This window comes from Mobula hypostoma, chromosome 2, assembly GCF_963921235.1.
Source record: "Mobula hypostoma chromosome 2, sMobHyp1.1, whole genome shotgun sequence".
Taxonomy (NCBI): domain Eukaryota; kingdom Metazoa; phylum Chordata; class Chondrichthyes; order Myliobatiformes; family Myliobatidae; genus Mobula; species Mobula hypostoma.
Genome location: NC_086098.1, coordinates 79,322,648 through 79,349,951, shown reverse-complemented (window position 1 = coordinate 79,349,951; position 27,304 = coordinate 79,322,648). Strand labels below are relative to the sequence as shown.

At 43.6% G+C, this 27,304-nt stretch overlaps 1 protein-coding gene across 6 annotated transcripts in view; it reads left to right on the top strand.

The window, feature by feature from the left end:
- Positions 1-7,708: 7,708 nt before the first annotated feature.
- The window catches only part of gclc (glutamate-cysteine ligase, catalytic subunit), a 103,208-nt gene continuing 83,612 nt past the window's right edge, over positions 7,709-27,304 (top strand). The window contains exons 1-2 of one of the 6 annotated variants that reach the window (XM_063039132.1): positions 7,709-7,807; positions 8,903-9,061. In XM_063039132.1, the coding sequence (XP_062895202.1) occupies positions 8,912-9,061 (150 nt within the window). In that variant the 5' untranslated portion in view covers positions 7,709-7,807; positions 8,903-8,911. The other 5 variants (XM_063039124.1, XM_063039104.1, XM_063039116.1 and 2 more) reach the window with 5 other exon arrangements.

Genomic DNA, 27,304 nt, shown 5'->3' with positions numbered 1-27,304 from the left:
GGATGAGAGGTGACCTAATAGAGGTGGACAAAATGATGAGAGGCATCGATCGTGTGGATAGTCAGAGGCTTTTTCCCAGGGCTGAAATAGCTGCCACAAGAGGACACAGGTTTAAGGTGCTGGGGAGCAGGTACAGAGGAGATGTCAGGGGTAAGTTTTTTACGCGGAGAATGGTGAGTGCGTGGAATGGGCTGACGGCAATGGTGGCGGAGGGCGATATGATAGGGTCTTTTAAGAGACTTCTGGATAGGTTACATGGACCTTAGAAAAATAGAGGGCTATGGGTAAACTTAGTAATTTCCAAGGTAGGGACATGTTCGGCACAACTTTGTGGGCCAAAGGGCCTGTATTGTGCTGCAGGTTTTCTGTGTTTCTATGTTTCTAGATGTTCTCTAATAAATATTCAAAATTCACAATTGTTTAATATCATTTCTAGTACACAAGTGTAACAGAGAACAAAATAATTGTTGCTCTGGATGCAATGCAGCACAAAAACACAATAAGATAAAGAACACAATAATTATAAATACATAAGTTAGCTTATATACATAGATTGATTTTATGTTCATAAAGTGATGCTAGGCACAGGAAATTATAAAATAGTGACAGTTGGAGGAGTGGAATTGATCAGCCTTACTGCTTGGGGGAAGTAACTGTTTTTGAGTGTGGTATTCTGGTGTGGATGATACATCACTCCTCTCTGCTGGGGGTGAGACAAACAGTCCATGAGCAGGGTGGGTGGGATCCTTCATGATGCTACTCACCCTTTTCTGACTCCTTTCTGTATACATGTCAGGTAGGCTGGTGCCGGTGATACGTTGGGCAGTTTTGCCTTCCTGTCTGCTGCAGTGCTGTTTATGTACCTTGCAATGATGTAGTTTGTTAGCTACAAAAGTGGGTAAATATGCAGTTTGGAAAGGATATCAGTCAGACGTGAGTGCTGAGATGGGTAGTGGGGCTGATGACAGTATTATTCAAACCTTGTTTTATTTTATTTTTATTTATTCTTCGTGGTCACTTTAGTAGGCATTGGAGTGAAACTCAATGTGGTCTTCTGCTGCTGTAGCCCATCCACTTCAAGATTTGATATGTTGTGCATTCAGAGATGCTCTTCTGCACACCACTGTTGTAACATGTGGTTATTTGAGCTACTGTTGCCTTCATTTCCTGTCAATTTGAACAATGCTAAATCAAACCTCACATAGACAACTTCAGTCCACAGTACGGAATTTAGTATCTGGAATGACAGGATTCTCACAATCTCAGCAGACCTGCATGCTGCTCTTCAGGAATGAAGATGTTTTAATGACAACTTTGTTGCAGTGTGTTAAGATATGTTGGGCAGGAGATGGCCGGTTTTAGGTGCAATCTAGTTGGTACACCCTCCTTTATAACTGTGAAGCTTGGGTAACCTACAGCCGTCACACCAAGTTCTTGGAGCACCTCCGCATAAGCTGCCTCCAGCGTATCCTGGGAATTACCTGGCGTGAGCAGGTGCCTCACACTAAAATACTTGTAAAGACCAACTGCAGGAGTATTGAGGCCATGATCACCCAACGTCAGCTGCAGGGGCTGGGGCACGTGATAAGGATGCCCCCATGTCGGCTACCCTGCAGAGTGTTATACGGCCAGCTACATCGTGGTCGACACTCAGCTGGAAGGCTGAAGAAGCGCTATAGGGATCAGATGAAGAATGCTTTAAGGAAGTTCAAGATCAGATCCGAGGACCTGGAGGATGTTGCTGCTGACCATACCTCGTGGTGACAGCTGTGTAGAGATGGGGTTCGTACTCTGGAGATGGAAAGAGCAACTGGAAGCCAGCAGAAGAGAGCCAGGAGAAATGCAGCCATGGTTGCCACCACTACCACATGTACATGTCCCACCTGCAATAGAGCTTGTGGTTCCAGGATGTGACTGTATAGTCGTCAACGATCTCACCGTTAAAGGAGTGGACGTCGTCATCGGATTTTGATGGACAACTGAAGAGAGAAGAGTTGGTACACCAGCTTCTAGAAGGGTGGATGGAGATGGCTGTGAATGGGAAGATGTGTACTAGCTTTATGGAGCTAGTTTTACCATTTTAAATGAACAAGCCAAATGCCTCAGTGATTTCTCTTGCACAATTATTGAAGGCCTTGTGACCCTTTGACTTGCTTCTGTATGGAACCATATCAACATTTAGTCACTGAGTATGTACTCTGTTGAAGCGGTTGAAATTTCAAAGTACAAACGTACATTTAAGTACATTTATTATTAAAGTACATATACTAACTGGAATTTCTTTTGAAATTGAATGCATTTACGACAGAAATCCTTGAATTTTTAGACAATAAGGGATATTATGATCGGTGGGACATCTGTCAAGATAATGGATGAACCATAGGTTTAATGAATAATGGAGAGGACCCAAGGGTTGAATTACCAATTCCTACTTGTATTTCTATTTGTGAAATGCATTAGACTATAACGTTACATTAAGTTTCTGTTATCATTAGATTTCTTCTTTTTTACAATGCAAACAAGGAAAACAGGTCAAATGTACCTCAAAGATGTGAATAAGGGGTAGAGAGATATGTGGTCAATCATGTCTCACCAAATTGACTGAGGAGTATGGAGGGCTATGGTCCAAGTGCAAGCTGATGAGACTAAGTAGAATAATAGTACAGAATGGACCAGATGAGCCAAAGGGCCTATTTCTGTGCTGTATTTCTCTGTAACTCTATGAGATTTTTGAGGAGTGACCAAGAGGATTGAAAAGGGCAGGGTTGTGTATGTTGTCTACATGAACTTTGGCCAGATACTTGACAAGGTCCTGTGTGGTAGAATCACACAGGGTCAGCTGATAAATTGGATTATAAAAATGGCTTGGTGGTAGGTGACAGTGGACAGTTGGCTTTCAAATCAAGGCTGTAGGTGGGTTTGTGACCAGAATCTCTTTTAAACTCAGGCCTGTAGTTACTAGGAGAGATTGGTGAAGACTGTGATCATAAAGAAAGATTGGATAGGCTGGGATTATTCTCAGTGGAAATACAGCAAACTGAGGAATGACCTCATTCAGGTCTACAAGGAGTATTGGATAGATACAGAATCTTTTTCCCCAGGGAAGGGAGAGTAAAACTAGTGGGCACAAGTTTAAGGCAAGAGGAGAAATGTAAAAGAGATCTCAAGGATAGGTTTTTCCATACAGATGGAGTTGAAATAAGCTACCAGAGGAGGTAATGGAGGTAGATATAATGTTTAAAAGGCATTTGGTCAGGTACTTGGACAAAAAAGGCACAGGGGGATATGGTCCTAATATGGAAAAATGAGACATATGTAGATAGGCATTATGGTTGGCATGGACAAGGCAGGCAGAAAATTCCTGTGATATACAATACTGATGTACCAACAATCTGTTAATGTACTACGCAATGTAAAAGAGAGAAGGAAAATGCCAAGCAAGTTGATAGGGTGGTTAAAAAGGCATATGGTGCGTCAACCTTCATTACTCGGGGATTGAATTCAAGACCTGTGAAGTAATGCTGCAGCTTGCGGGTCTTGAATTCAATCTAAAAGTCTGGTTGGACCACAATTACAAGTATTGTGTTGAGTCTGGTCACCTTGTCGTTATAGGAAGGATGTGGAAAGTTTAGAAGGGGTGCAGAGGAAATTTACCAGGATGTTGCTTGCTTGAGAGAATGTGTATTATAATGAAACGTTGTGCTTTTCTCTTTGGGAGTGAAGGAAGATGAGAGATCTATGAGGTTTTGAAAGATATAAATAGAATGGACAACCAGAGCAGTAAGGTAGCAATGGCAAAATCAGAGCACATCCATTTAAGATGAGGAAAGGAACGTTTAGGAGGGATGTCAGATGTAGTTTATTTTTACACAGCGTGGTAAGTAGAGTCTGATACAATAGAGATATTTAAGACTTTTAGATAGTAACATGAATTTTAGAAAAATGGAGGACTATGGGCTGTGTAGGAGGGAAGGGTAAGATTGATCATGGAGTCTGTTACTTAGATTGGCAGAACATCATGGACAGAAGGGCCAGTATTGTGTCATGCTGTTTTATGTTCTATGCTGGAATTCTGAGCAACACACAAAATGCCGTAAGGACTCAGTAGAGACTGCAGGTGGTGTTGTTTATCACATCAGCTGCTCCAGTCAGCCTCCTCTGTATCAGTGATACCCAATGCAGAGTGGATGTCCCTCATCAAGTACCTTCCCTCTGTCTGCTGTAAGAGCCAGGATTGCCTGGTGGCCAGCTGTTTTAATTCTGCTTCGCATTCTCCCACGAACATGCCTACACCACTGTCAAGTTGAGGCTTGAAGCAGATTAGATGAACAACACCTCATACTCCATTTTGGTATTCTCCAAACAGACAGCATCAACATTAATCTCTCTAACTTCTGGTGACCAGTCCCCTCTGTTTCCTCCTATTGTGCAAAATCAGATTTGCGGCTTTTGTGAGTGTGGACAGAAACACACTCACAGAAGCTAATGATTTATTTACTAGACAATCACTAAACACTCAGTAAACCCTTCAAGTTACATCCATTTACATTGATCCATTCATCATGGAGTCTGTTACTTAGAAAACATCCAGTTCGCCTACCAGCCCCGACTAGGAGTTGAGGATGCCATCGTCTACCTGCTGAACCATGTCTACGCCCACCTGGACAAGCCAGCGAGCACTGTGAGGGTCATGTTTTTTGACTTCTCCAGTGCGTTCAACACCATCCGCCCTGCTCTGCTGGGGGAGAAGCTGACAGCGATGCAGGTGGATGCTTTCCTGGTGTCATGGATTATTGATTACCTGATTGGCAGACCACAGTACGTGTGCTTGCGACACTGTGTGTCAGAGAGAGTGATCAGCAGCACTGGGGCTCCACAGGGGACTGTCTTGTCTCCCTTTCTCTTCACCATTTACACCTCGGACTTCAACTACTGTACAGAGTCTTGCCATCTTCAGAAGTTTTCTGATGACTCTGCCATAGTTGGATGCAGCAGCAAGGGAGATGAGGCTGAGTACAGGGCTACGGTAGGAAACTTCATTACATGGTGTGAGCAGAATTATTTGCAGCTTAATGTGAAAAAGACTAAAGAGCTGGTGGTGGACCTGAGGAGGGCTAAGGCACCAGTGACCCCTGTTTCCATCCAGGGGGTCGGTGTGGACATGATGGAGGATTACAAATACCTGGGGATACAAATTGACAATAAACTGGACTGGTCAATGAACACTGAGGCTGTCTACAAAAAGGGTCAGAGCCGTCTCTATTTCCTGACGAGACTGCGGTCCTTTAACATCTGTTGGACGTTGCTGAGGATGTTCTACGAGTCTGTGGTGGCCAGTGCTATCATGTTTGCTGTTGTGTGCTGGAGCAGCAGGCTGAGGGTAGCAGACACCAATAGAATCAACAAACTCATTTGTAAGGCCAGTGATGTTGTGGGGATGGAACTGGACTCTATGACGGTGGTGTCTGAAAAGAGGATGCTGTCCAAGTTGCATGCCATCTTGGACAATGTCTCCTATCCACTACATAATGTACTGGTTGGGCACAGGAGTACATTCAGTCAGAGACTCATTCCACCGAGATGCAGCACAGAGCGTCATAGGAAGTCATTCCTGCCTGTGGCCATCAAACTTTACAACTCCTCCCTTGGAGGGTCAGACACCCTGAGCCAATAGGCTGGTCCTGGACTTATTTCCATCTGGCATAACTTACATATTATTATTTAATTATTTATGGTTTTATATTGCTATATTTATACTCCATTCTTGGTTGGTCCAACTGTAACGAAACCCAATTTCCCTCGGGATCAATAAAGTATGACTATGACTATGACTATATACTTATCAAAAGGGTGTGTTTGGGCCCTCTTGCACTGCAGCATACTTCCACTGTTCTCATGGCATGATCACAGCCTCGTCCATTGGTGACTCAGGGAGCAAAAGAGACTGGGTGCTTTCAGTATGGTAGATCTATCCTCTACCAGCACTGTGGCACTAAACAGCAGCCAGCAGAAGCACTACAGTGCTCTTTAAACAGGCCAATTCCTAGATTGCATGGAAGAGTGGCTTTCAGCGTATGGGTAGGATCAACAGCACCACCTCCATCTTTTCTTTCCTTTATTTCTTTGGTCCCTTCACCCCTCTTTCCCCACCTGCCCCTCGTGACATTGTACCCCACCTCTTTCTCCTTATTCCAAGTCCTCCCCTATATTCCTTCTTCTTCCACCCATCATCTTCCAGCTTCTCAAATCGTTCCCACTTCCAACCCTCACCTGGATTCACCTATCACCCGGCAGCCCTTGTTCCACTCTCTCTCCCACCCTTTTATACATCTTCTCTCTTTCCTTTCAATCCTTACAAATGGTCTCAATCTGAAACAAAGACTGGTTTCCCCTCAAAGTTGCTACTTGACAAGCTAAGTTCCTCTAGCATGTTGCCTGCATTGCTTAAAAGAAGATGCTGGGATATTAATGTGCAATACTGAACAGATGGATCTAAGGGTGCCAGATTTTCTGAGGTTGACCACAAGTGGCACCTGCAAGGAGCTACAATGTGAGTAAATATGTGATACATTATCTGAACCAGAAGTCCACGAGAAAATTTCCATCCTTCCATCTGTAAACATGTAATATAAGTGAGATTTAAGTTTCTTGCGATTCATGACAGCTTAAGTTCTTTATACTTGTCATTTCCCGTTCTACTGCAAAACATTACTTTTCATTCCATTTACACACTGTTCATGACAACTCCAACTTATTTCCTTTGAATCCGTCAAGATATAAGTCAAAAAATTTGTTATCAAAGTATGTATGTATTTATTTATTTAGTGATACAGCACAGAATAGGCCCTTCAGTAGTTTTTGGACTGTGGGAAAAATGGGAGAGCCCAGAGGAGACCCACGGATTCCATCGGAAGGGTGTACGAAACTCCTTTTGAGTATGCCGGGATTGAACTCCAAACTCCAAAGCACCAAACTGTCATAGTGCCGTGCTAATCATGATGCTACAATGGCACACCCACGTTTTGTCAGTCATTGATATTTATATCTTTTTATACATTCTCTTGTATTTATTTTCCCGCAAATGCCTGTAAGGAAATGAGCCCCGAGGTAGTATATGGTGACATTTAAGTATTTTGATAACAGTAACAGTGCAATCACTCCAGTTGAGTACGATGTTCTAATAAATTTACTTTGAACATTCAAGTGGTTCAGAGTTGAAAAGGAAAGGTATGTCGCATCCGGAGTTTCTCCGGTTAGCAGACGATTTCCCTCCACGCCTCTCTGAGGTAGTGGGGAATCGTGTACGAGGCAAGTTACATCAGTGGTTTGCCATTTCAAAGAGATCTCTAGCTCATAATCCAGCACAGATGGAAAGCGTGCAGGGGAGCCAGCTGGATTCAAACTCAGGACCCTTCGTCCCGAAGTCCGGCACTGATGCCACCACACCACCAGAGTTCAAGTGAGTGAAATTATCCATTCTGGTTCAGGAGCCCAAGTTTAATTTCTGTTGTTGAACCTGGTGGTGTGAGACCTAATGTTTCTGTACATCCTGCCCTCCTGAGAAGAGAACATTGGCCTGGAAGGTGGAGGTCTTTCGAGGCTGCTTTCTTGTGGCACCACTCTTATTAAACGTGCTCAGTGATGAGGAAGGCTTCGCCTGTGTTATGAGGTTAATCGCTCAGCCGTGGTTTGGCATTAACCAGAATTACAGACCTCCTGTCCGGACTTTATAACAGCATACTGTAAAACAACAGACAGAGATAAACAGAGGAAATTCCATGGAATCCGCCCCACAGACTAACTCCATGTAAGTTGATCCCCATCTCGGGAGCCGGCACCGCTCAATTCTCACATCAAACGCCTGGTAAGCCTTTGTTGTCTACAATGAAACAACCTAAAGGTCTATTTTAGAGAACGCGTATTTACAATCGGTGAGCAAACGCAGTTCCCTTTCATCCTGCGGTCCGGGTGACCGAAAGATGCTGAGTCACTCACCACGTGACTCCGCGGCGCTCGAGCGGAGCCCCGTGATGTCACACCGACCGTTACACAGGGGAGAGAGGGTCGATCATGCCCGGGGCGGGGAATGTCAGGAGGGTCGCACCTCCTCCGATATTTACATACCAAACCAAGCGGGGATTACGTGATTGTCATGGAGCCATTCAACCACTGATATTTACAGTGCATGCTAACCAAGCGAGTGGCAAATCAGTGGCGAGCAAAGGAGATCATGTGTGCTGGGGGCGGTGCAAGTCCGCGGCAGGTGTAGGCGCCGCGCGAACGGGCGCACAGACACACACAAGCGTGCGGCGCAAGAGACCGCGGCAGGTATAAGCGCCGCGCACGCACAGACGTGCGAACGGTGCAAGAGTCCGCGGCCGGTGTAAGCGGCGCGTGAACGGGCGCACACAGACGTGCGGCGCGGCTTGTTGGCTGCTCATTGAAGTCTGCAGTGAGTGTGCGCAGTTGGGCTGTCGCTCAGCTACGTTCCCCCTCCTCGTGTGTGCGCCGTCGGTCGGCCACCGAGCGTCCGTTGGCTGAAGGATTCGTCCCCTCAGCTGCGCCTTTAAACCCTCGGTGACCGGTTCCGAGACGTCGGAAATTAGAGCTTTATCCTGCGTGAATTAACGGTGATTGACGCTCCTTCTCTTCGAATGTGCGTTACCGGCGGCGTGTAGCTTCTTCCACCCCAGGAATACGCGTTACCGGTACTGTATAGCACTCCCCCCCCCCATGAAAGCGTGAACACTGGTTGCGTAGTCCCGGCAACGTCGCCCCCTTCCCCCCCTTCCGAACGCAGGTTACCGGCACCGGGTACGCCGAATGCGCGTTACCGCCCAAGGGTGGTAAGTACGCACCTGGACACCTCTGTAATTTGTACTTTGCTTCTCCACCCCCATAGCTGGTGAGTATGGGTTTACTAGCGGAGGGATCGCCACTGAACTGGGAAGAGACCAAAAGGTACGCGGATCACGTCCGCAAACACGGCATCATCCAGTTCCTCAACATCTACCACAAGGTGAAGGACCGACAGAAGGACGTGCTGAAATGGGGCGACGAGGTGAGTGTCCGCCCTGCTTCTGAGGGCTGGGGAAACAGTTGGACAGGAACGGCAACACTGCTGTTCCCATCTCAAAGTAGCTCCCATCGTTCCCTTTCCCAGCACCAGCAAACAATGTGAACCAAAAGGGCATGATGTAAAATACCATCCATGTAATGCTGGAGGAATTCAGCAGGTCAGGTAGCATCTATGGAAATTAATATACATTCGATTTTTTGGGCCAAGACCATTCATCCCTACTGGAAAAGAAAAAGAGGACCAGACGTAATGAAAGGCCTCAGCCCAAAACGTCGACTGTTTATTCCTAGATGCTATTTGACCTGCTGAGTTCTTTTTGGATTTCCGACTTCTGAAGAATCTCTAGTGTTTTTGATGTTAAATAACACCACTCAAACCCGATGTGAAGCTTACATCATCTCTGCTGCCTGGAGCATACACACGTGTTTCGTGGTTTTATTATTCTTTCGTTTTGGTAGTGTTTTTTGGCTTTGGTGTTAGCTCCACCTTCCTTTAGCTGTGTGCAGCATCGGACGATGTGTGGTTTCCTGACCCCTGCCTTGGGTCTTATCCAGTTGGGAGATGTAATGGTCTGGTGAAATAAGTTCCAGATGTGCAGTCAGGGCAATGTTACACTTCACATCTGGCATGCAGCCATTTTAGACAAATGTTTACATTCCTTTGTTTTCATTCTGACTAATGCTGAAGATTGATGGTAGTTGGTCCAAGTAACTATTATAATTTTGTCAACATCAGAATGGGAGAGGAATTGGATGTAAAGCTGAAAGTAAATACTACAAGGTAGATAAGAGATTCTGCAGATACTGGAAATCTCTCTGTTACTAGTCTACAGGGCTGTTGTCCTTCATTTATTGTCCCTGAAAATGACTGACAGGATAAAAGAAAAAAAATCTAAATTTTATGTCTTTGACTTGATGTGTAATCTGGCCTTCAAAATGTTACTGCTTTATGTGCAGGTTTTAGCTGTACTGTTTGGGCGCTCTGTCGGATGCTGCACAGTATGGAGAACATTGCATGACCAAAATGCTTGCTAAATGAAGTTTTAAAAAAAACAAAATATTAGGCATATTTGGTAGGTCAGCAGTATCTGTGGTAGGGGGGGAAGAGATGTAGCACTTCAAATATGGGGCCCTTTGTCAAATCTTTTGGGACGTTTCCAGAATTCTGTTTTTATTTCAATTTCCCAGAATTAGTTTTTCATGCATTGAAATGATACCCTGAGCTGATGGTGTTGAGATCATGTGGTTCAATATGGGCTGTATTTCTCATTCACGGTTTGAGCTTTGTGTAGATGTTTTCTTTGCATTGCCGTCATCTGTCAATTTCTGGAACTTGTCATGTTTTGCTTTGTTGTTTTAGCTTATTAATCGTTAGCTGCTTGTGTGTAAGCTGTTTATGAGCCTCAGTGCAGTATTGTGTAAAAAAAAGTGCAAGGTAGAGTCCATCGTAACAAATGTGACAACAGAATTGTGCACAGCTAGATTTAACAGCTAATTTTGTAGTGCTGGTTGAGATGACATCCTCAGCTGATGTTTTGTATCCAGTACATATGAAATTTCCTTGGTTTGAGTTTGGAATGGAGCATCTACAGTTATAGAACACTTTGACTGATACCACTCAAGTCACACTGACTAATGGTTTGTATGGCTGCAAAGTTAGATTATTTGGTAAACACAGTAGTGGTTCTTATACGTGATAGATTTGCAATACATTGTGAACACCAACAATTTAAATTAGGAATTATGTCCAGTGCTTAATGATGATTCTTTTGTTATCCATTTTGCAAAATTTTATTTGGAAATGGTTCTGGTTGTATGTCACAAAATAACTGACATTTCTGCTCGAAGTAATTTTGAAGTTATTTAATGTTCTGGAGCTTTATACTGTGTGCACAGAACAATTTTTTAAATTGTCTAATTTCTCACTGAATAATTTTGCAAGGGGTAGTATCAATTTTCTTGTAGGAAGTTTTACTGATGCAGAGTAGCTCCAGGGTTGTAAACTGTAACAAAACTTTCAACTTCTATTATAAGGAGTAACTTGAATCAAATGTAATGTGACAGCACTCCTGAGCTAATGTTATCTACATGTTTACCATAGTTAAAGGTCATTTATTTTGTCATTCTAGATTGTAGATGCAAGTTGAAATACAATTGCAATGTGGAGCAATAATCCAAATTCTGATGATGTGGGGAAAGTAAGGAAATAAACAATTTACAAAGTTTACCGATGACACAAAGCTGGGTGGCAGTGTGAAATGTGAGGAGGATGTTATGAGAATACAGGGTGACTTGGACAGGCTGGGTGAGTGGGCAGATGCAGTTTAATGTGGATAAATGTGATGTTATCCACTTTGGTGGTAAGAACAGGAAGGCAGATTATTATCTAAATGGAGTCAAGTTAGGAAAAGGGGAAGTACAACGAGATCTAGGTGTTCTTGTACATCAGTCACTGAAAGCAAGCATGCAAGTACAGCAGGCAGTGAAGAAAGCTAATGGCATGCTGGCCTTCATAACAAGGGGAGTTGAGTATAAAAGCAGAGAGGTCCTTCTGCAGTTGTACAGGGCCCTGGTGAGACCACACCTGGAGTACTGTGTGCAGTTTTGGTCTCCAAATTTGAAGAGGGACATTCTTGCTATTGAGGGAATGCAGCGTAGGTTCACAAGGTTAATTCCGGGGATGGCGGGACTGTCATATGTCGAAAGATTGGAGCGACTGGGCTTGTATACTCTGGAATTTAGAAGGCTAAGAGGGGATCATATTGAAACATATAAGATTATTAAGGGATTGGACATGCTGGAGGCAGGAAGCATGTTCCCACTGATGGGTCAGTCCAGAACCAGAGGCCACAGTTTAAGAATAAGGGTTAGGCCATTTAGAATGGAGTTGAGGAAAAACTTTTTCACCCAGAGTGTGGTGGATATATGGAATGCTCTGCCCCAGAAGGCTGTGGAGGCCAAGTCTCTGGATGCTTTCAAGAAAGAGATGGATAGAGCTCTTAAAAATAGCAGAATCAAAGGTTATGGGGATAAGGCAGGAACTGGATACTGATAGTGGATGATCAGCCATGATCACAGTGAATGGGGGTGCTGCCTTGAAGTTCCTAATGGCCTACTCCTGCACCTATTGTCTATTGTAAGTTAATTGGCCACTCTAAATTGCCCCTCATGGGTGACTGATAGAATCTGGGAGCAGTTGATGGAAATCGGGGTGAAAATAAATTGATCATCAAACGTGTTTAATACTTCATAACTGGAAAGTTATGTTCAAGTTCATTGTCATGTGGGGCTGCCAGTGCGCATGCATATGGATTAGACGTGTTTGGTCAGTACTCCTCTCTGAGGCCTTGATAAAATTACAATTATATCCTGTTTTATTTATTCATGGGTCAACAGTGTGTGTTTACTCTCTTTATCTAAACTAAGTGTCTGGAAAAGTTTGACGATGCTGAAGGCAAACAAAGTCAAGACCACCGACTGCCAAACTACTGGAGCTAGTGCTAATGCTAACAACGGGCCTGTAAATAACTTCTCCGTGTTTAAGATGCCGCCGGACCAAACTTATGCCATGTGCAAGGAATTAGGCCAAGAGATCTCTGAGTCAGTTCCGTGTGGCATTAACGACCGCTTTGATGTTTTTGAGATCAAGTTCCAGACACTTGTGGCCTCACAGGCTGATCTACAAGCCCGTATGTCTAATCAAAAACTAACCGCTAGTGACCTCGAAGCATGCGTGCAAGAGCTTGAAGCTAAGTACTCAGAGCTAATGAGACAAAATAGTCAGCTCCAAGCTAAAGTGCTTGACTTAGAGGCCCGTTCCTGGAGACATAACATTATGATTGTAGGGGTACAAGAGGGTGAGGAAGATGGTAATCCCACCGAATTTGTTTTCAGACTGATTCTCAAGTTGCTGGGGGAAGAGCATTTCCCGCACCCAGTTAAAGTTGATCGTACATATCGCTCTCTACAGCCGAAGCCGGCCACGCACCATCTTGGCACGTATTCACCATTTTCAAGTGAAAGAGCTGATCCTGTGCTGCGGCAGACTACGACCCATGGAGTACAAGGGAAAGAAGGTCTTGATCTTCCCGGACTTTACCGGTAGGGTGGTGACTCAAATGTTGTGCCTTTCGTGATGTACTGCAAACTCTGCGTGATGGAGGAATCAAGCACACCCTGCAGTATCCGGCTAGGCTCTATATTTATCATCAGGATGGAGGATCGCCTATAGTCTACAACGACCCGAAGGAAGCAGCACAGTTCTTGGAAAGGAATAACGCACGCAAAGGGGAGTAGATATACTGACACTGTTGATTCAGCTTATACCTGTGCCGGTTTACATGTTGGGGTAAGGGGAGGGACCTGCTTGCTCTATGTAGTTTTACAATGCTGTATACCACACTGGGATTTAATTGCAAACAATGTTTTAAATACGTCTGTTATTGCAATGGTTAATTTTGAGTTAGTGTCATGAATGCAGTCATCCCACCTCTCCCGGAACTTCCGGGAGTCTCCCGCATATTAATAGTGGCTCCCTGATGCCCGCAAATTATATACAATATCACGGAAATCAATTTTTTAAAGAGCGAGCGAGAGAAAAACAAGAGAGAGCGCTAGAGCGACCGAGAGAGAGCGTGCGAGCGAGAAAGTGAGAGTGAGCGAGCGAGAAAGCGCGCGAGCGACCACAGAGAGAGCACGAGCGAGAGCGCACCATGGCAGAGTGTTCCAAAAAAATATAAAATGTACGTCACCCCAGACTACACTAAAGTGTACCCCTGCCTAATAGGGGTCAAAATAATGACCGTGTTGCTCGCTGCACTGTTTGCAACAGTGACTTTTCTATTGCCCATGGTGGGTTAAAATGTAAAAGACATGTTGAGGTAAGTTTGACAGGTGTCATTCGTTCATTAGCATAGCTAACGTTATTTAAACTAGCTGGCCAGCTGCTGAGGAGCTACTCTATTGCAGACATCCCACCTCTCCCAGAAGTCTCCTGCAAATTGATGGTGCTACCTCCCTGAAATGAGTTTTTGCAGGGTGGGATGTCTGTGAATGCCCAGCTTCAGGTGCGGACATTGGATAACTCTCCCCAGCCCTAATAGCATTTGTTTAATGGTATTATATAGTTTGCGTTACAAATTTTCTCAGAGAGGGGAGTTGTGATAATTGTGTAATGTTGTTACCTGCCCAGCAGCTCCTTTTTGGATGGAAATGGGGAACTATGTGTCTGGTTCAGGGAGACACGAAGGGGGGTGCATTTGGGTGTGTTGTTCTTGTTTATGGTTCAGACATTTTTTTGTATGTTGTGTTTTTATGAGGCTGCCAGCCATTTTGCACTGTGTACTATGTGCTCAACTGTAATAATCTCTTTTTTTATTCTCATATGCAGAGGTCTTGTGGTAGAACACAGTTGAGGGGCAAAGATATTACAATAGTCTCGTGGAATGTTAAGGGGCTTGGTCATGTTGTTAAGAGGGACAAGGTTTTTAGACATCTCAAATCTCTATCTGCAGATGTGATTTTTCTACAGGAAACCCATATCAAAGTAACTGTGCAACTCAGACTGAGGTCTAGCTGGATATTGCAGGTTTACCAGTCGTCATTTACTTCTCATGCCTGTGGTGTGGCTATCCTTTTTAGGAAAAATATTCCATTTCAACTCACTTCCATGACCAAGGATCCTCTCGGCAGGTATATCATGGCCTCCGGCACCGTTAATTCGTTTCCGCTAACCTTTCTTAATATTTATGGTCCAAACACAGACGAGCCAAATTTTTTTTTTGGGAAAGTTTTTGATTTACTTCCAGATGCCAGTAATTCAAATATAATAATGGGCGGTGATTTGAATTGCTACCAAGATCCATATTTAGATAGATTGTCCTCCCGCCCACCCTTAAATATTGTGTCAGTGCAGGTCCTAAACAATTTGATTAAATCTAGGAATTTAGTAGATATCTGGCGAGTTTAACATCTCACCGACAAGGACTATTATTATCCTCATGTTCACAAATCCTTTAAATTGATTCTCATTCAATTTCTTGTGTTACCAATACAAAATATCATAATATATTAATCTCTGACCATAGCCCCTTGACAATGTCCCTAAATCTCTCCCTTCCCAAACGAATCTATTCCTGGCGTTTTACCCCTTTCCTATTCACTGATAAGCTGTGTACATACATCTATTGATGCTTCTGGCCACATCTTCAGTGATGTTCCTGGAATCATCGGGTGTTTCGGGTCTTTCAACATCATACAACCTCCTCCAGGTGACCCAGCCGGGGTTGATCAGACCCCAGCTTGTGTCCAGATGGCCAGCTACTTATGACTCCATGGCTCCCCTCTTTTGAGCCACAGCCATCTTGAAGCCCTCTCTGCCGCATCGGTGCTACTGCGGATTCCTCTTCCTCTTCCTCTCTCCTCTCTCCCTCGATGCCCAAAATGCTGAAGGCTCTAACTAAAGAATGGGCTACGAATCCCCTACAACCAACCTCCACTGGGAGACACCTCACTCTCCATCCAGCCTGCTGACAGTTGCTGACCAGTCCTGTGTACTGGTCAGCAACTAGTCAGAAATTCATAGGAAACATCACCATCAGATTAAAAGATTTTATAGAAATTAACGATAATGGCAAGGTGTCAGATTCCACACTCTGGGAGACATTAAAAGTTGTATTTTGTGGGTATATAATTTCATACGAATCTGCTGCTAAGAGGGAGAGAGAGGGGCGATTATTAGAAATTGAGAATACTTTCCCAACTCTCGAAGTGACATACCAGGCTTCGAAATCCTCTGAAGACTACAATAAGATAATGAAGCTTAAATATGAGTACAGTTGCATCTTGGGTAGTCAAATAAATAACCTCCTCTTCAAATTAAGACAAAGGCATTTCAAAATGGGGGACAAGCCTGGGGGCTCCTGGCGCGGCAGCTTAGGGGTGCCCAGGCCTCAAGGTCAATCCACTGCATTAGATCGAGGGCGGGCACCCTGTTAACTAACCCCAAGGAGGTAAATGACTGTTTTAAAGAATTTTACAGTGAACTCTACACTCCTAAATGCGATGCCACTCAATCTAATTTGAATGACTTTGACTCTTGTAATGCCGAAACTTAGTGACGCTGCTAGGGAGGACCTGGATTCTGACTTGACATTGGAAGAAATAACTTCTGCCATTAAGTCATTTCTGTCTGGTAAGGCAGCTGGGCCAGATAGATTTGGCTGCGAATTTTATAAGAAATTTTGTGATATCCTTGCCCCACTTCTTCTCAGAATGGTATCTTGTTCTAAGAGAGACAAAGCCTTACCTAAAACATTGTATGAGGCTAACATTTCCCTCATTCTAAAGAAAGGTAAAGAGGAAACAGACCCAGTCAGCTGTAGGCCCTTTGCACTCCAGAACTTCGATAGAAAGGTAATCACTAAAATGCTGGCTAACCAGCTAAATAAGCATTTGTCATCTGTCATTCATCCTGATCAGACAGGATTCATCCCAGGCAGGTTTTCTTTTTCCAGTGTTAGATGCCTCCTTAATACTATGTATGTTGATCATGGGAAAGCTAGTGGGGCAGCAATTTTATCCCTTGATGCCCAGAAGGCTTTTGACCAGATTGAATGGCCTTAACATGTTTGAATCACTGTACAGGTTTGGGTTTGGCGAGTCATTTATATCCTGGGTAAAACTGATATACACCAGCCCAATGTGTTCTATTAATACCAATGGTGACAGTTCAACTACGTTTCCTCCACACTGTTCAGTTCAGCAGGGTTGTCCTCTCTCGCTGGCCCTCTTTGCCATCGCGGTAGAGCCCCTCGCTCCAAAAATAAGTCATCCAAATATTGTGGATTTGAAAGTGGGAGGTATTGAAACACTTATTAGTTTATATGCCAACGATGTGATACTGTACTTACAAAACCCAGAAAAGACAGTCCCCCTTTTAGATTTAATCACTTCTTTTGGCAGACTATCGGGATACTCAATCAATTGGACAAAAAGTGACTACATGCCCCTCTCCGTCTACACGCTGGGTTTTTTTGGAAAGTGTCCCGTTTAAAATAGTTAAAGCTCACTTTACTTATCTTGGTTTGGCAATACCCAAAGATCCTAAATTAATGTTTAAATTAAATATTGCGGAGTTTATTTCAAAACTTAAACAGAATATAGAAAGTTGGAAAACCCTACCTCTGTCCATGATTGGTTATATAAATTCAGTTAAAATAGTTTTCCTTCCTAGGTTTCTCTATCTTTGTCAAAATCTCCCCATTTTTCTTGCATCAGTCTTCTTTAAAGAGTTGGACTCCATAATTTTGTCTTGGTCATAGTCATACTTTATTGATCCTGGGGGAAATTGGTTTTTGTTACAGTTGTACCATAAATAATTAAATAGTAATATGTAAATTATGCCAGGAAATAAGTCCAGGACCAGCCTATTGGCTCAGGGTGTCTGACCCTCCAAGGGAGGAGTTGTAAAGTTTGATGGCCACAGGCAGGAATGACTTCCTATGACGCTCTGTGTTGCATCTCGGTGGAATGAGTCTCTGGCTGAATGTACTCCTGTGGCCAACCAGTACATTATGTAGTGGATGGGAGACATTGTCCAAGATGGCATGCAACTTGGACAGCATCCTCTCTTCAGACACCACTGTCAGAGAGTCCAGTTCCATCCCCACAACATCACTGGCCTTACGAATGAGTTTGTTGATTCTGTTGGTGTCTGCTACCCTCAGCCTGCTGCCCCAGCACACAACAGCAAACATGATAGCACTGGCCACCACAGACTCGTAGAACATCCTCAGCATCGTCCGACAGATGTTAAAGGACCTCAGTCTCCTCAGGAAATAGAGATGGCTCTGACCCTTCTTGTAGACAGCCTCAGTGCTCATTGACCAGTCCAGTTTGTTGTCAATTCGTATCTCCAGGTATTTGTAATCCTCCACCATGTCCACACTGACCCCCTGGATGGAAACAGGGCTAAGCTGCAGATAATTCTGCTCACACCATGTGACAAAGTTTCCTACCGTAGTCCTGTACTCAGCCTCATCTCCCTTGCTGATGCATCCAACTATGGCAGAGTCATCAGAAAACTTTTGAAGATGACAAGACTCTGTGCAGTAGTTGAAGTGTGAGGTGTAAATGGTGAAGAGAAAGGGAGACAAGACAGTCCCCTGTGGAGCCCCAGTGCTGCTGATCACTCTGTCGGACACACAGTGTTGCAAGCACATGTACTGTGGTCTGCCAGTCAGGTAATCAAGAATCCATGACATCAGGAAAGCATCCACCCGCATCGCTGTCTTGCATCTGGAATTATAAGAATCACAGGATTTCAAAAATGCATTTGCAAAAGCCCAAATCTGAAGGAGGGCTGGGATTACCTGTATTCAGACATTATTATTGGGCTGTTAATGTTAGGGCTCTAATGTTTTGGCAACAGGGGGCTCTGGATAACTCAGTCCCTGGGGCCCCCTTGTGACTTTTATGGAGTCTAACTCTGTTGTAAATTCCTCTTTGCCAGTCATGCTGTTCTCTAAGTTAGAAAAGCTTGGGATTTTAAAAAGTTTAAGTTTTGTTTTGAAAGATTCTGTCAGAATTCTAAATCAGGTTAGGAGTGTTCTGAATATACCAGAGACCTCTGTACAAACACCAGTCTGTTTCAATCACTCCTTTCTACCCTCATGGTCAGATAAAATCTACCATGCTTGGAGGGAGAAGGGTCTAGTTTCTATTGAAGACCTATACATAGAGGGACGGTTTGCAACATCTAGTCTGCTGAAAGAGAAATTTGAGCTGCCTCATTTCCACTTTTTTCGTTACTTACAAATTAAACACTACATTCAATCTAAAATTTGTAATTTTAAAATCCTTCCAGGGAAGCATATATTTTTTGATATCTTAAGGAACCCTCCTGACTCCAAGCATCTCGTTTCTAAGTTTGTACGTTTGTTCGATGGTTATACTATAGCCTCTACTGTGAAGATCAGGGAGGCCTCGAGAGAGGAATTGGGCATTGAACTATCTGAAGTTGCCTGGGACAAGAGTTTGTCTATATAAAGAGGCTTTGAGGAAAGAGAAGCAGATAAAAGGGTGTAAAGGTAGTAAGGCAGAAGGTCTAAAATGCGTGTACTTCAATGCAAGAAGCATCAGGAACAAAGGTGATGAACTGAGAGCTTGGATACATACATGGAATTATGATGTAGTGGCCATTACAGAGACTTGGCTGGCACCAGAACAGGAATGGATTCTCAATATTCCTGGATTTCAGTGCTTGAAAAGGGATAGAGAGGAGGGGAAAGGGGAGGAGGGGTGGCATTACTGGTCAGGGATACTATTACAGCTACAGAAAGGGTGGGTAATGTATCAGGATCCTCTTTTGAGTCAGTATGGGTGGAAGTCAGGAAGAGGAAGGAAGCAGTTACTCTATTGGGAGTATTCTATAGGACCCCTGGTAGCAGCAGAGATAACGAGGAGCAGATTGAGAGGCAGATTTTGGAAAGGTGCAAAAATAACAGAGTTGTTATCGTGGGTGACTTTAACTTCCCCAATATTGATTGGCACCTGATTAGTTCCAAGGGTTTAGATGGGGCAGAGTTTGTTAAGTGTGTCCAGGACGTATTCCTGTCACAGTATGTTGACAGGCCGACCAGGGGGAATGCCATACTAGATCTAGTATTAGCTAATGAACCAGATCAGGTCACAGATCTCTCAGTGGGTGAGCATCTGGGGGACAGTGACCACCGCTCCCTGGCCGTTAACATTATCATGGAAAAGGATAGAATCAGAGAGGACAGGAAAATTTTTAATTAGGGAAAGGCAAATTATGAGGCTATAAGGCTAGAACTTGCGGGTGTGAATTGGGATGATGTTTATGCAGGGAAATGTACTATGGACATGTGGTCGATGTTTAGAGATCTCTTACAGGATGTTAGAGATACATTTGTCCCAGTGAGGAAGATAAAGAATGGTAGGGTGAAGGAACCATGGGTGCCAAGTGAGGTGGAAAATCTAGTCAGGTGGAAGAAGGCATCATTGATGAGGTTTAGGAAGCAAGGATCAGATGGGTCTATTGAGGAATATAGGGAAGCAAGAAAGGAGCTTAAGAAGAGGCTGAGGAGAGCAAGAAGGGGGCATTGGAAGGCCTTGGTGAGTAGGGTAAAGGAAAACCCCAAGGCATTCTTAATTATGTGAAGAACAAAAGGATGACAGGATTGAAGGTAGGACCAATTAGAGATAAAGGTGGGAAGACGTTGCTGGAGGCTGTGGAAGTGAGCAAGGTCCTCAATGAATACTTCTCTTCAGTATTCACCAATGAGGGGGAACTTGATGATGGTGAGGACAATATGAGTGAGGTTGATGTTCTGGAGCATGTTGACATTAAGGGAGAGGAGGTATTGGAGTTGTTAAAATACATTAGGATGGATAGGTCCCTGGAGCCTGATTGAATATTCCCCAGGCTGCTCCACGAGGCGAGGGAAGAGATTACTGAGTCTCTGGCTAGGATCTTTATGTCCTTGTTGTCCATGGGAATGGTACTGGAGGATTACAGGGAGGCAAATGTTGTCCCCTTGTTCAAAAAAGGTAGTAGGGATAGTCTGGGTAATTATAGACCAGTAAACCTTGCGCCTATGGTGGGAAAGCTGTTAGAAAAGATTCTTAGAGATGGGATCTATGGGCATTTCGAGAATCATGGTCTGATCAGAGACAGTCAGCATGGCTTTGTGAAGGGCAGATCGTGTCTAACAAGCCTGATAGAGTTCTTTGAGAAGGTGACCAGGCATATAGATGAGGGTAGTGCAGTGGGTGTGATCTACATGGATTTTAGTAAGGCACTTGACAAGGTTTCACACAGTAGGCTTATTCAGAAAGTCAGAAGGCATGGGATCCAGGGAAGGTTGGCCAGGTGGATTCAGAATTGGCTTGCCTGCAGGAAGCAGAGGGTCGTGGTGGAGGGAGTATATTCGGATTGGAGGGTTGTGACTAGTGGTGTCCCACAAGGATCGGTTCTGGGACCTCTACTTTTCGACATTTTTATCAACAACCTGGATGTGTAGGTTGAAGGGTGGGTTGGCAAGTTTGCAGACGACACAAAGGTTGGTGGTGTGAATAGTATAGAGGATTGTTGAAGATTGCAGAGAGACATTGATAGGATGCAGAAGTGGGCTGAGAAGTGGCAGATGGAGTTCAGCCCAGAGAAGTGTGAAGTTGTACACATTGGAAGGACAAACTCCAAGGCAGAGTACAAAATAAATGACAGGATACTTGGTAGTGTGGAGGAGCAGAGGGATCTGGGGGTACATGTCCACAGATCCCTGAAAGTTGCCTCACAGGTAGATAGGGTAGTTAAGAAAGCTTATGGGGTGTTAGCCTTCATAAGTCGAGGGATAGAGTTTAGGAGTCGCGAGGTAATGATGGAGCTCTATAAAACTCTGGTTAGGCCACACTTGGAGTACTGTGTCCAGTTCCGGTCGCCTCACTATAGGAAGGATGTGGAAGCATTGGAAAGGGTACAGAGGAGATTTACGAGAATGCTGCCTGGTTTAGAGAGTATGGATTATGATCAGAGATTAAGGGAGCTAGGGCTTTTCTCTTCGGAGAGAAGGAGGATGAGAAGAGATATGGTAGAGGTATACAAGATATTAAGAGGAATAGATAGAGTGGATAGCCAGCTCCTCTTCCCCAGGGCACCACTGCTCAATACAAGAGGACATGGCTTTAAGGTAAGGGGTGGGAAGTTCAAGGGAGATATTGGAGGAAGGTTTTTTTACTCAGAGAGTGGTTGGTGCATGGAATGCACTGCCTGAGTCAGTGGTGGAGGCAGATACACTAGTGAAGTTTAAGAGACTACTAGTCAGGAAAAATGGAGGAATTTAAGGTGGGCGGGGGTTATATGGGAGGCAGGGTTTAAGGGACAGCACAACATTGTGTGCCGAAGGGCCTGTTCTATACAGGCTTGCTCTGTTAACAGCAGACACCAACTGATCCAGTTTAAAGTTGTCCACCGTCTTCACTATTCTAAACTCAGGTTGCACAGGATTTACCCTTCTGTCTTGCCAATGTGTGATAGATGTCAAAGAATGGAGGGCATGTTGTCACACACTTTTTGGTTTTGCCCATCACTGACTGGATTTTGGTCCAAAATATTTGGTACTCAAAGGCCTATAAAAGATCCTTCCCCTTGGAAGTTGGTCTTGCCATCTTTGGCTGTTCGCAATCCACTCTCTGCCTCCCTACAGCAATATAACAGTCTCTGATGTTGGGGATGACTGTCGCCAAAAGACTTATCCTGAGGGAATGGAAATCACCCTCTCCCCCTTCTTTTCAGAGATGGGTGGCTGACATGATCTCAGTCATACAGATGGAGAGACTTAGGTTCTTGAGAACCAATTCAATTATAAAATTCTCCACTATCTGGGATCCATTTCTTGCCTACCTAGACGAGGCCGGGGGCAGATGAATAATTTCCCTCCAGCTGATTTCTCACGGCCCTCATTTGAGACTTAATGTTTAGCACTTTTGAGCAGTTTGTGCAATAGGCATCCCTCTAATAGTATTTTCCTTTTTTTTTCTTATTTTATTTTTACACATGTCTGAGCTTATATGTTCTTGTTGATTTCATTGTTATTTTGAAAATAAAGTATTAAAAAGAAAAGTTCATTATCATGTGACTGTACATAACTACAACCAAGTGAAACAGTGTTCCTCCGGACCATATAGTACTGCTAGAAAGTTTGTGAACCCTGTAGAATTTTCTCTTTCTCTGCATAAATATGACCTAAAATGTGATCAGATCTTCACCTAAGTCCTAAAACTAGATAACGAAAGCCTATTTATAAAAGAAAGTTCATCTATTTATTGAGGAAAAATGATCCAACATTATATGAATTTGTTGGAAAAAGTATGTGAACCTTTGTTTTCAATTACTGTTGTTAACCCCCTTGTACAGCAATAACTTTAACCAAGCATTTCCAGTAACTGGAAATCAGTCCTGCGCATCGGCTTGGAGGAATTTTAGGCCATTCTTCGTAACAAAACTGCTTCATCACTGGGATGTTGGTGGGCTTACCTGCATGAACTGCTTGCTTCAGGTCCTCCGCAGCATTTCAATAGGATTGAGGTCAGGACTTTGACGGTCATTCCAAAGCACAAATTTTCTTCTTTTTAAGCTATTCTGTTATTGATTTACGCTTGTCTTTCAGATTATTGTTTTGTTACATTATCCAACTTCTATTAAGCTTCTGGTGATGGACTGCTACCCTGAAATTCTCCTGTAAAATGTATCGATACAATTTTGAATTTATTGTCCCATCAATGATTGCAAGCTGTCCAGGCCCTGAGGTAGCAAAGTAGCCCCAAACCATGATGCTCCTTCCACCATGCTTCACAGCTGGGATGAGGTTTGGGTGTTGGTGTGCAGTGTCCTTTTCCCTCCAGGCATAGCAATGTGCTTTTCTGCCGGAAAGTTCAACTTTTGTCTCATCTATCCACAGAACATTGTTCCAGAAGTGTTATAGAACATCCAGGTGGTCTTTTGCAAACTTGAGACGTAGCGATTTTTTTTCCCCCCCCCTTTGGAAAGCAGCGGTTTTCTCAGTGGTATCCTTCAATGAACACCATTCTTGTTCAGTGTTTTTCTTACAATGGACACAGGAACAGAGACTTCAAGTTCTAGAGAGTTCTGCAGGTCTTTTGCTGTTAGCCTTGGATTCGTTTTCACATCCTTCAGTGTTGCACATAGTGCTTTTGTTATCTGTGCAGGATGCCTCCTCCTAGGGAGAGTAGCCACAGTACTGAGTTCCCTGTTTGTAGACAATTTCTCTTATGAAAACTCAGTTCTTTAGAAATTTTTTTGTGGCCTTTTCTCACTTCAAGCAGCTCTATAATTCTTCTAAGGTCCTCGGAAAGTTGTTTTGATTGAGGCATGGTGCACATAAACTGCTCGCTCTTGAGAAGAGCAAGCTCTGTCAGCTGGCTTTGTCTTTTTTTTATATGGGCAAGTCACCTCTGCAACCCACACCTCCAATCTCATTTCATTGATTGGAACACCTGACTCTAAATAACTTTTGACTTGACCCCCAAGTTTCACATACTTTTTCCAACAAATACCTGTAATACTGGATTATTTTTCTCAATAAATAAATGAAGACGTGAAATGCTTTGTGTTATTTATTTAATTCGGTTCTCTTTAACTAGTTTTAGGACTTCTGTGACGATCTGATCACATTTTAGGTCATATTTATGCAGAAATAAAAAAAAACCTGCAGGGTTCACAAACTTCCACCTCTGTAAAGCATATATCACACAGCAATGTGGGGAGTGTCTACATTTCAAAAAACAGTTCTCCTCAGGAAGGTGATGAGGGCAATAGAGATTGGGTATCAATTTAAATTGAATGCTTTGTGAGATCTGTTAATAAATGGGGAAAAAAAACTTTGGATTTCAGAAAATTATTAATTGGTCATGAAATGCTTTGAAATACCTTGAGGTGAAGCATGGAAATTGTGATTACATTGTTGTCAGTAAGGTGAATCTTTAACATGTGAGTGAGTTGGAGAAAAGGATGTAATCTAGTTTTGTTCACTAATTTTCCTCAGTTAGCTTTTCCTTCCAGATCCTTTTTTCCTGTTTGGCGATTGGAGGGATGTACATACTGTTGTTTTCATATGATTTCACTATAGAATTAAATGCCTATTTCCTCTTCCTCTGTTACCTCGTACTCTTAAATAGAGGTCATTTATATTAAGACTAGAAAGAAAAACATTACTCATTATTTTTGTTTGAAATAGATAGCAGGCATCAATGGGCCTGCTGGAGGGTCTCTGCCCAAAACTTTGACTGTACTTTTTTCCATAGATGCTGCCTGGCCTGCTGATTTCCTCCAGCATTTTGTGTGTGTTGCTTGGATTTCCAGCATCTGCAGATTTTCTCGTGTCAGCAATATTCCACCAAATTGTTTGTCTTGATCTCGTTCATTGCTTACCTCTCATGTAAAATGTGAACATGGTTCAAATGGTAGTGCAGTATTCAATCAGATACAAGTGAAATTGTAAAACCAGCACTGTTTCACACAAATCCATAGTCTCTGCTATTATAACAATTAAGCATTAAGACAAATTTAATATGAAATTTGACTTTGCAAATATAGTTTCTCTGAGCATTGCAGTAGAGAGTATTTGCATCCTGTTTGCTTGATTTGGTCTGTTTTCTGTATGCAAACCAAATTCCTTCAGTGAAATTACTTGTACCTTCAGAAGCTTGCTGTTAAATCTTTGCTGTCCTGTGTATTACATTTCAGATTATACAATTATTCATGTTGAGTTTTAGCATTGTATATTACATCTGTCTCTTCTGGAAGCCTTTGACCTAGCTTTCTTTGGTGCCATTTGATCATCTCTGTATCCATTACTTGACATGCACATAAAAGTTGAACTTTGTTTAAAGCTGTCAACAGCACAAAAATCCTTAGCAGTGACCTGTCATTGGTTAATCTTTATTATCACTGTTCTATGTAGTTTATATTACTTTGCTTTATTGATCTTAGCAAAATGAGATAATTTTGACTTTGCCTTGCGCCCTTAACTCTTGGTGGATTGAGTCATTGGGACGCCATCATGACAAGCTTTGCAGCAGTCTGTTCCACCTGTTGCGGTTATGTGCCAGAGCCTGGGTCACCGCAAATGTTTTCCCTGTCCATTCTTTAATGTTGTCCGTCCATCTTTTCCTCTGTCTACCTCTCCTTCTTTCCCCCTCCACAGTTCCTTGTAGAACGGTCTTTGCAAGGCCACTGTATCTTGTTACGTGGCCGTACCATTTCAGCTTTCTTCACTGTTGTGAGAAGGTCTTCATGGGAGCCAGTGCGGTGCTGGATGGTCTTGTGGACCTGCTCGTTTGTGATGTGGTCCAAGTATGAGGTGCCCAGGATGTTGCGATAGCATCTCATTTCCAATGCCTGTATCCTCCTCTGTAGCTCTGCTGTGAGGGCCCATGTCTTGCATGCGTACAAGAAGATGAAGGATACCAATGCACACAGGAGTCTGATCTTGTACTTCATGGTGATGTTGCTGTCCTTCCATATTGTCTTGTGTTTGGATAGTACAGTCATTGTCCGTGCGGTTCTTGCCAGGACTTCTGGTCTTGATCCTTCATCACTGATGCTTGCCCCCAGGTATTTGAACTGCTGCACTCTCTCAAATTTCTGACCATGGACTGAGATGTCTGTTGTGATGGCACCATTGGCATTTGCCATGAGGTTGGTTTTCTTGGCACTTATTTCCATTCCAAACTTTGTGGAGTCTCTGTCAAAATGGCTGACCAGGTTGGCCAGTTCGTCCTCTTTTCCTGCAAGTCCATCAATGTTGTCAGAAAATCTTAGGTTTGTGATGATCCTCCCTCCAATGCTGACTGTGCGCACATGATCTTCAAGGGCAGCACTCATGATCCGTTCCAGGAAGACGTTGAAGAGAATGGGGGAGAGGAGGCAGCCCTGACAGACTACTACAGAGGTATGGAACCACTCCCTGATGGTGCCCTGAGCGAGTACTGCACTGGTTGCCTTGGCGTAAAGCTGATGGATTGTATGAATCAGCTTCTGCCCCATGTTGAATTTCTTCATGGTGGCCCATAAGGCATCATGCCAGACTCTGTCAAACGCCGCCTTGAAGTCTATGAAGAACTCTCTCTGGTGCTGAAGGTGTTTCTCAAAGAGGGTGCAGAGGTTGAAAGTCTGCTTGGTATTGCTTCTGCCCTTACAGAAGCCCGCTTGTTCCTCAGCAATGATGTCTTCTGCCTGAGGTCTCAGTCTGTTCAAGGTGATTCTGAGCATTACCTTGCTTACATGGCTGATCAAACTGATGGCACGGTAATTCTGGTGAAGTTGGAGATTGCCTTTCTTGGGAAGCACAGTGATCAGCGACTGAGTCCAAGGTGTCAGCCATTCACCTGTCTGCCAGATCTTATTGCAGTTAGTGGTAAGCATGTCTACTGTGGTCTCTCCTCCATGCTTCAGCAGTTCAGCAGGGATGTTGTCAACTCCTGCTGACTTCCCGCACTTAAGTGATTGTATTCAACTTCAACTTCTTCACGCATGACTGGTTAGTCATCCTCTTCGGAAGATTCTTGTACATTCAGCACACTTGGATCCTCTTTGCTCTGGTAGTTGTACAGTTCTGAACAGTACTCTGTCCACCTTTCCATTATTTCCTTCTGTGAGACTTTTGCCATTTTTGTCTTGGATGGT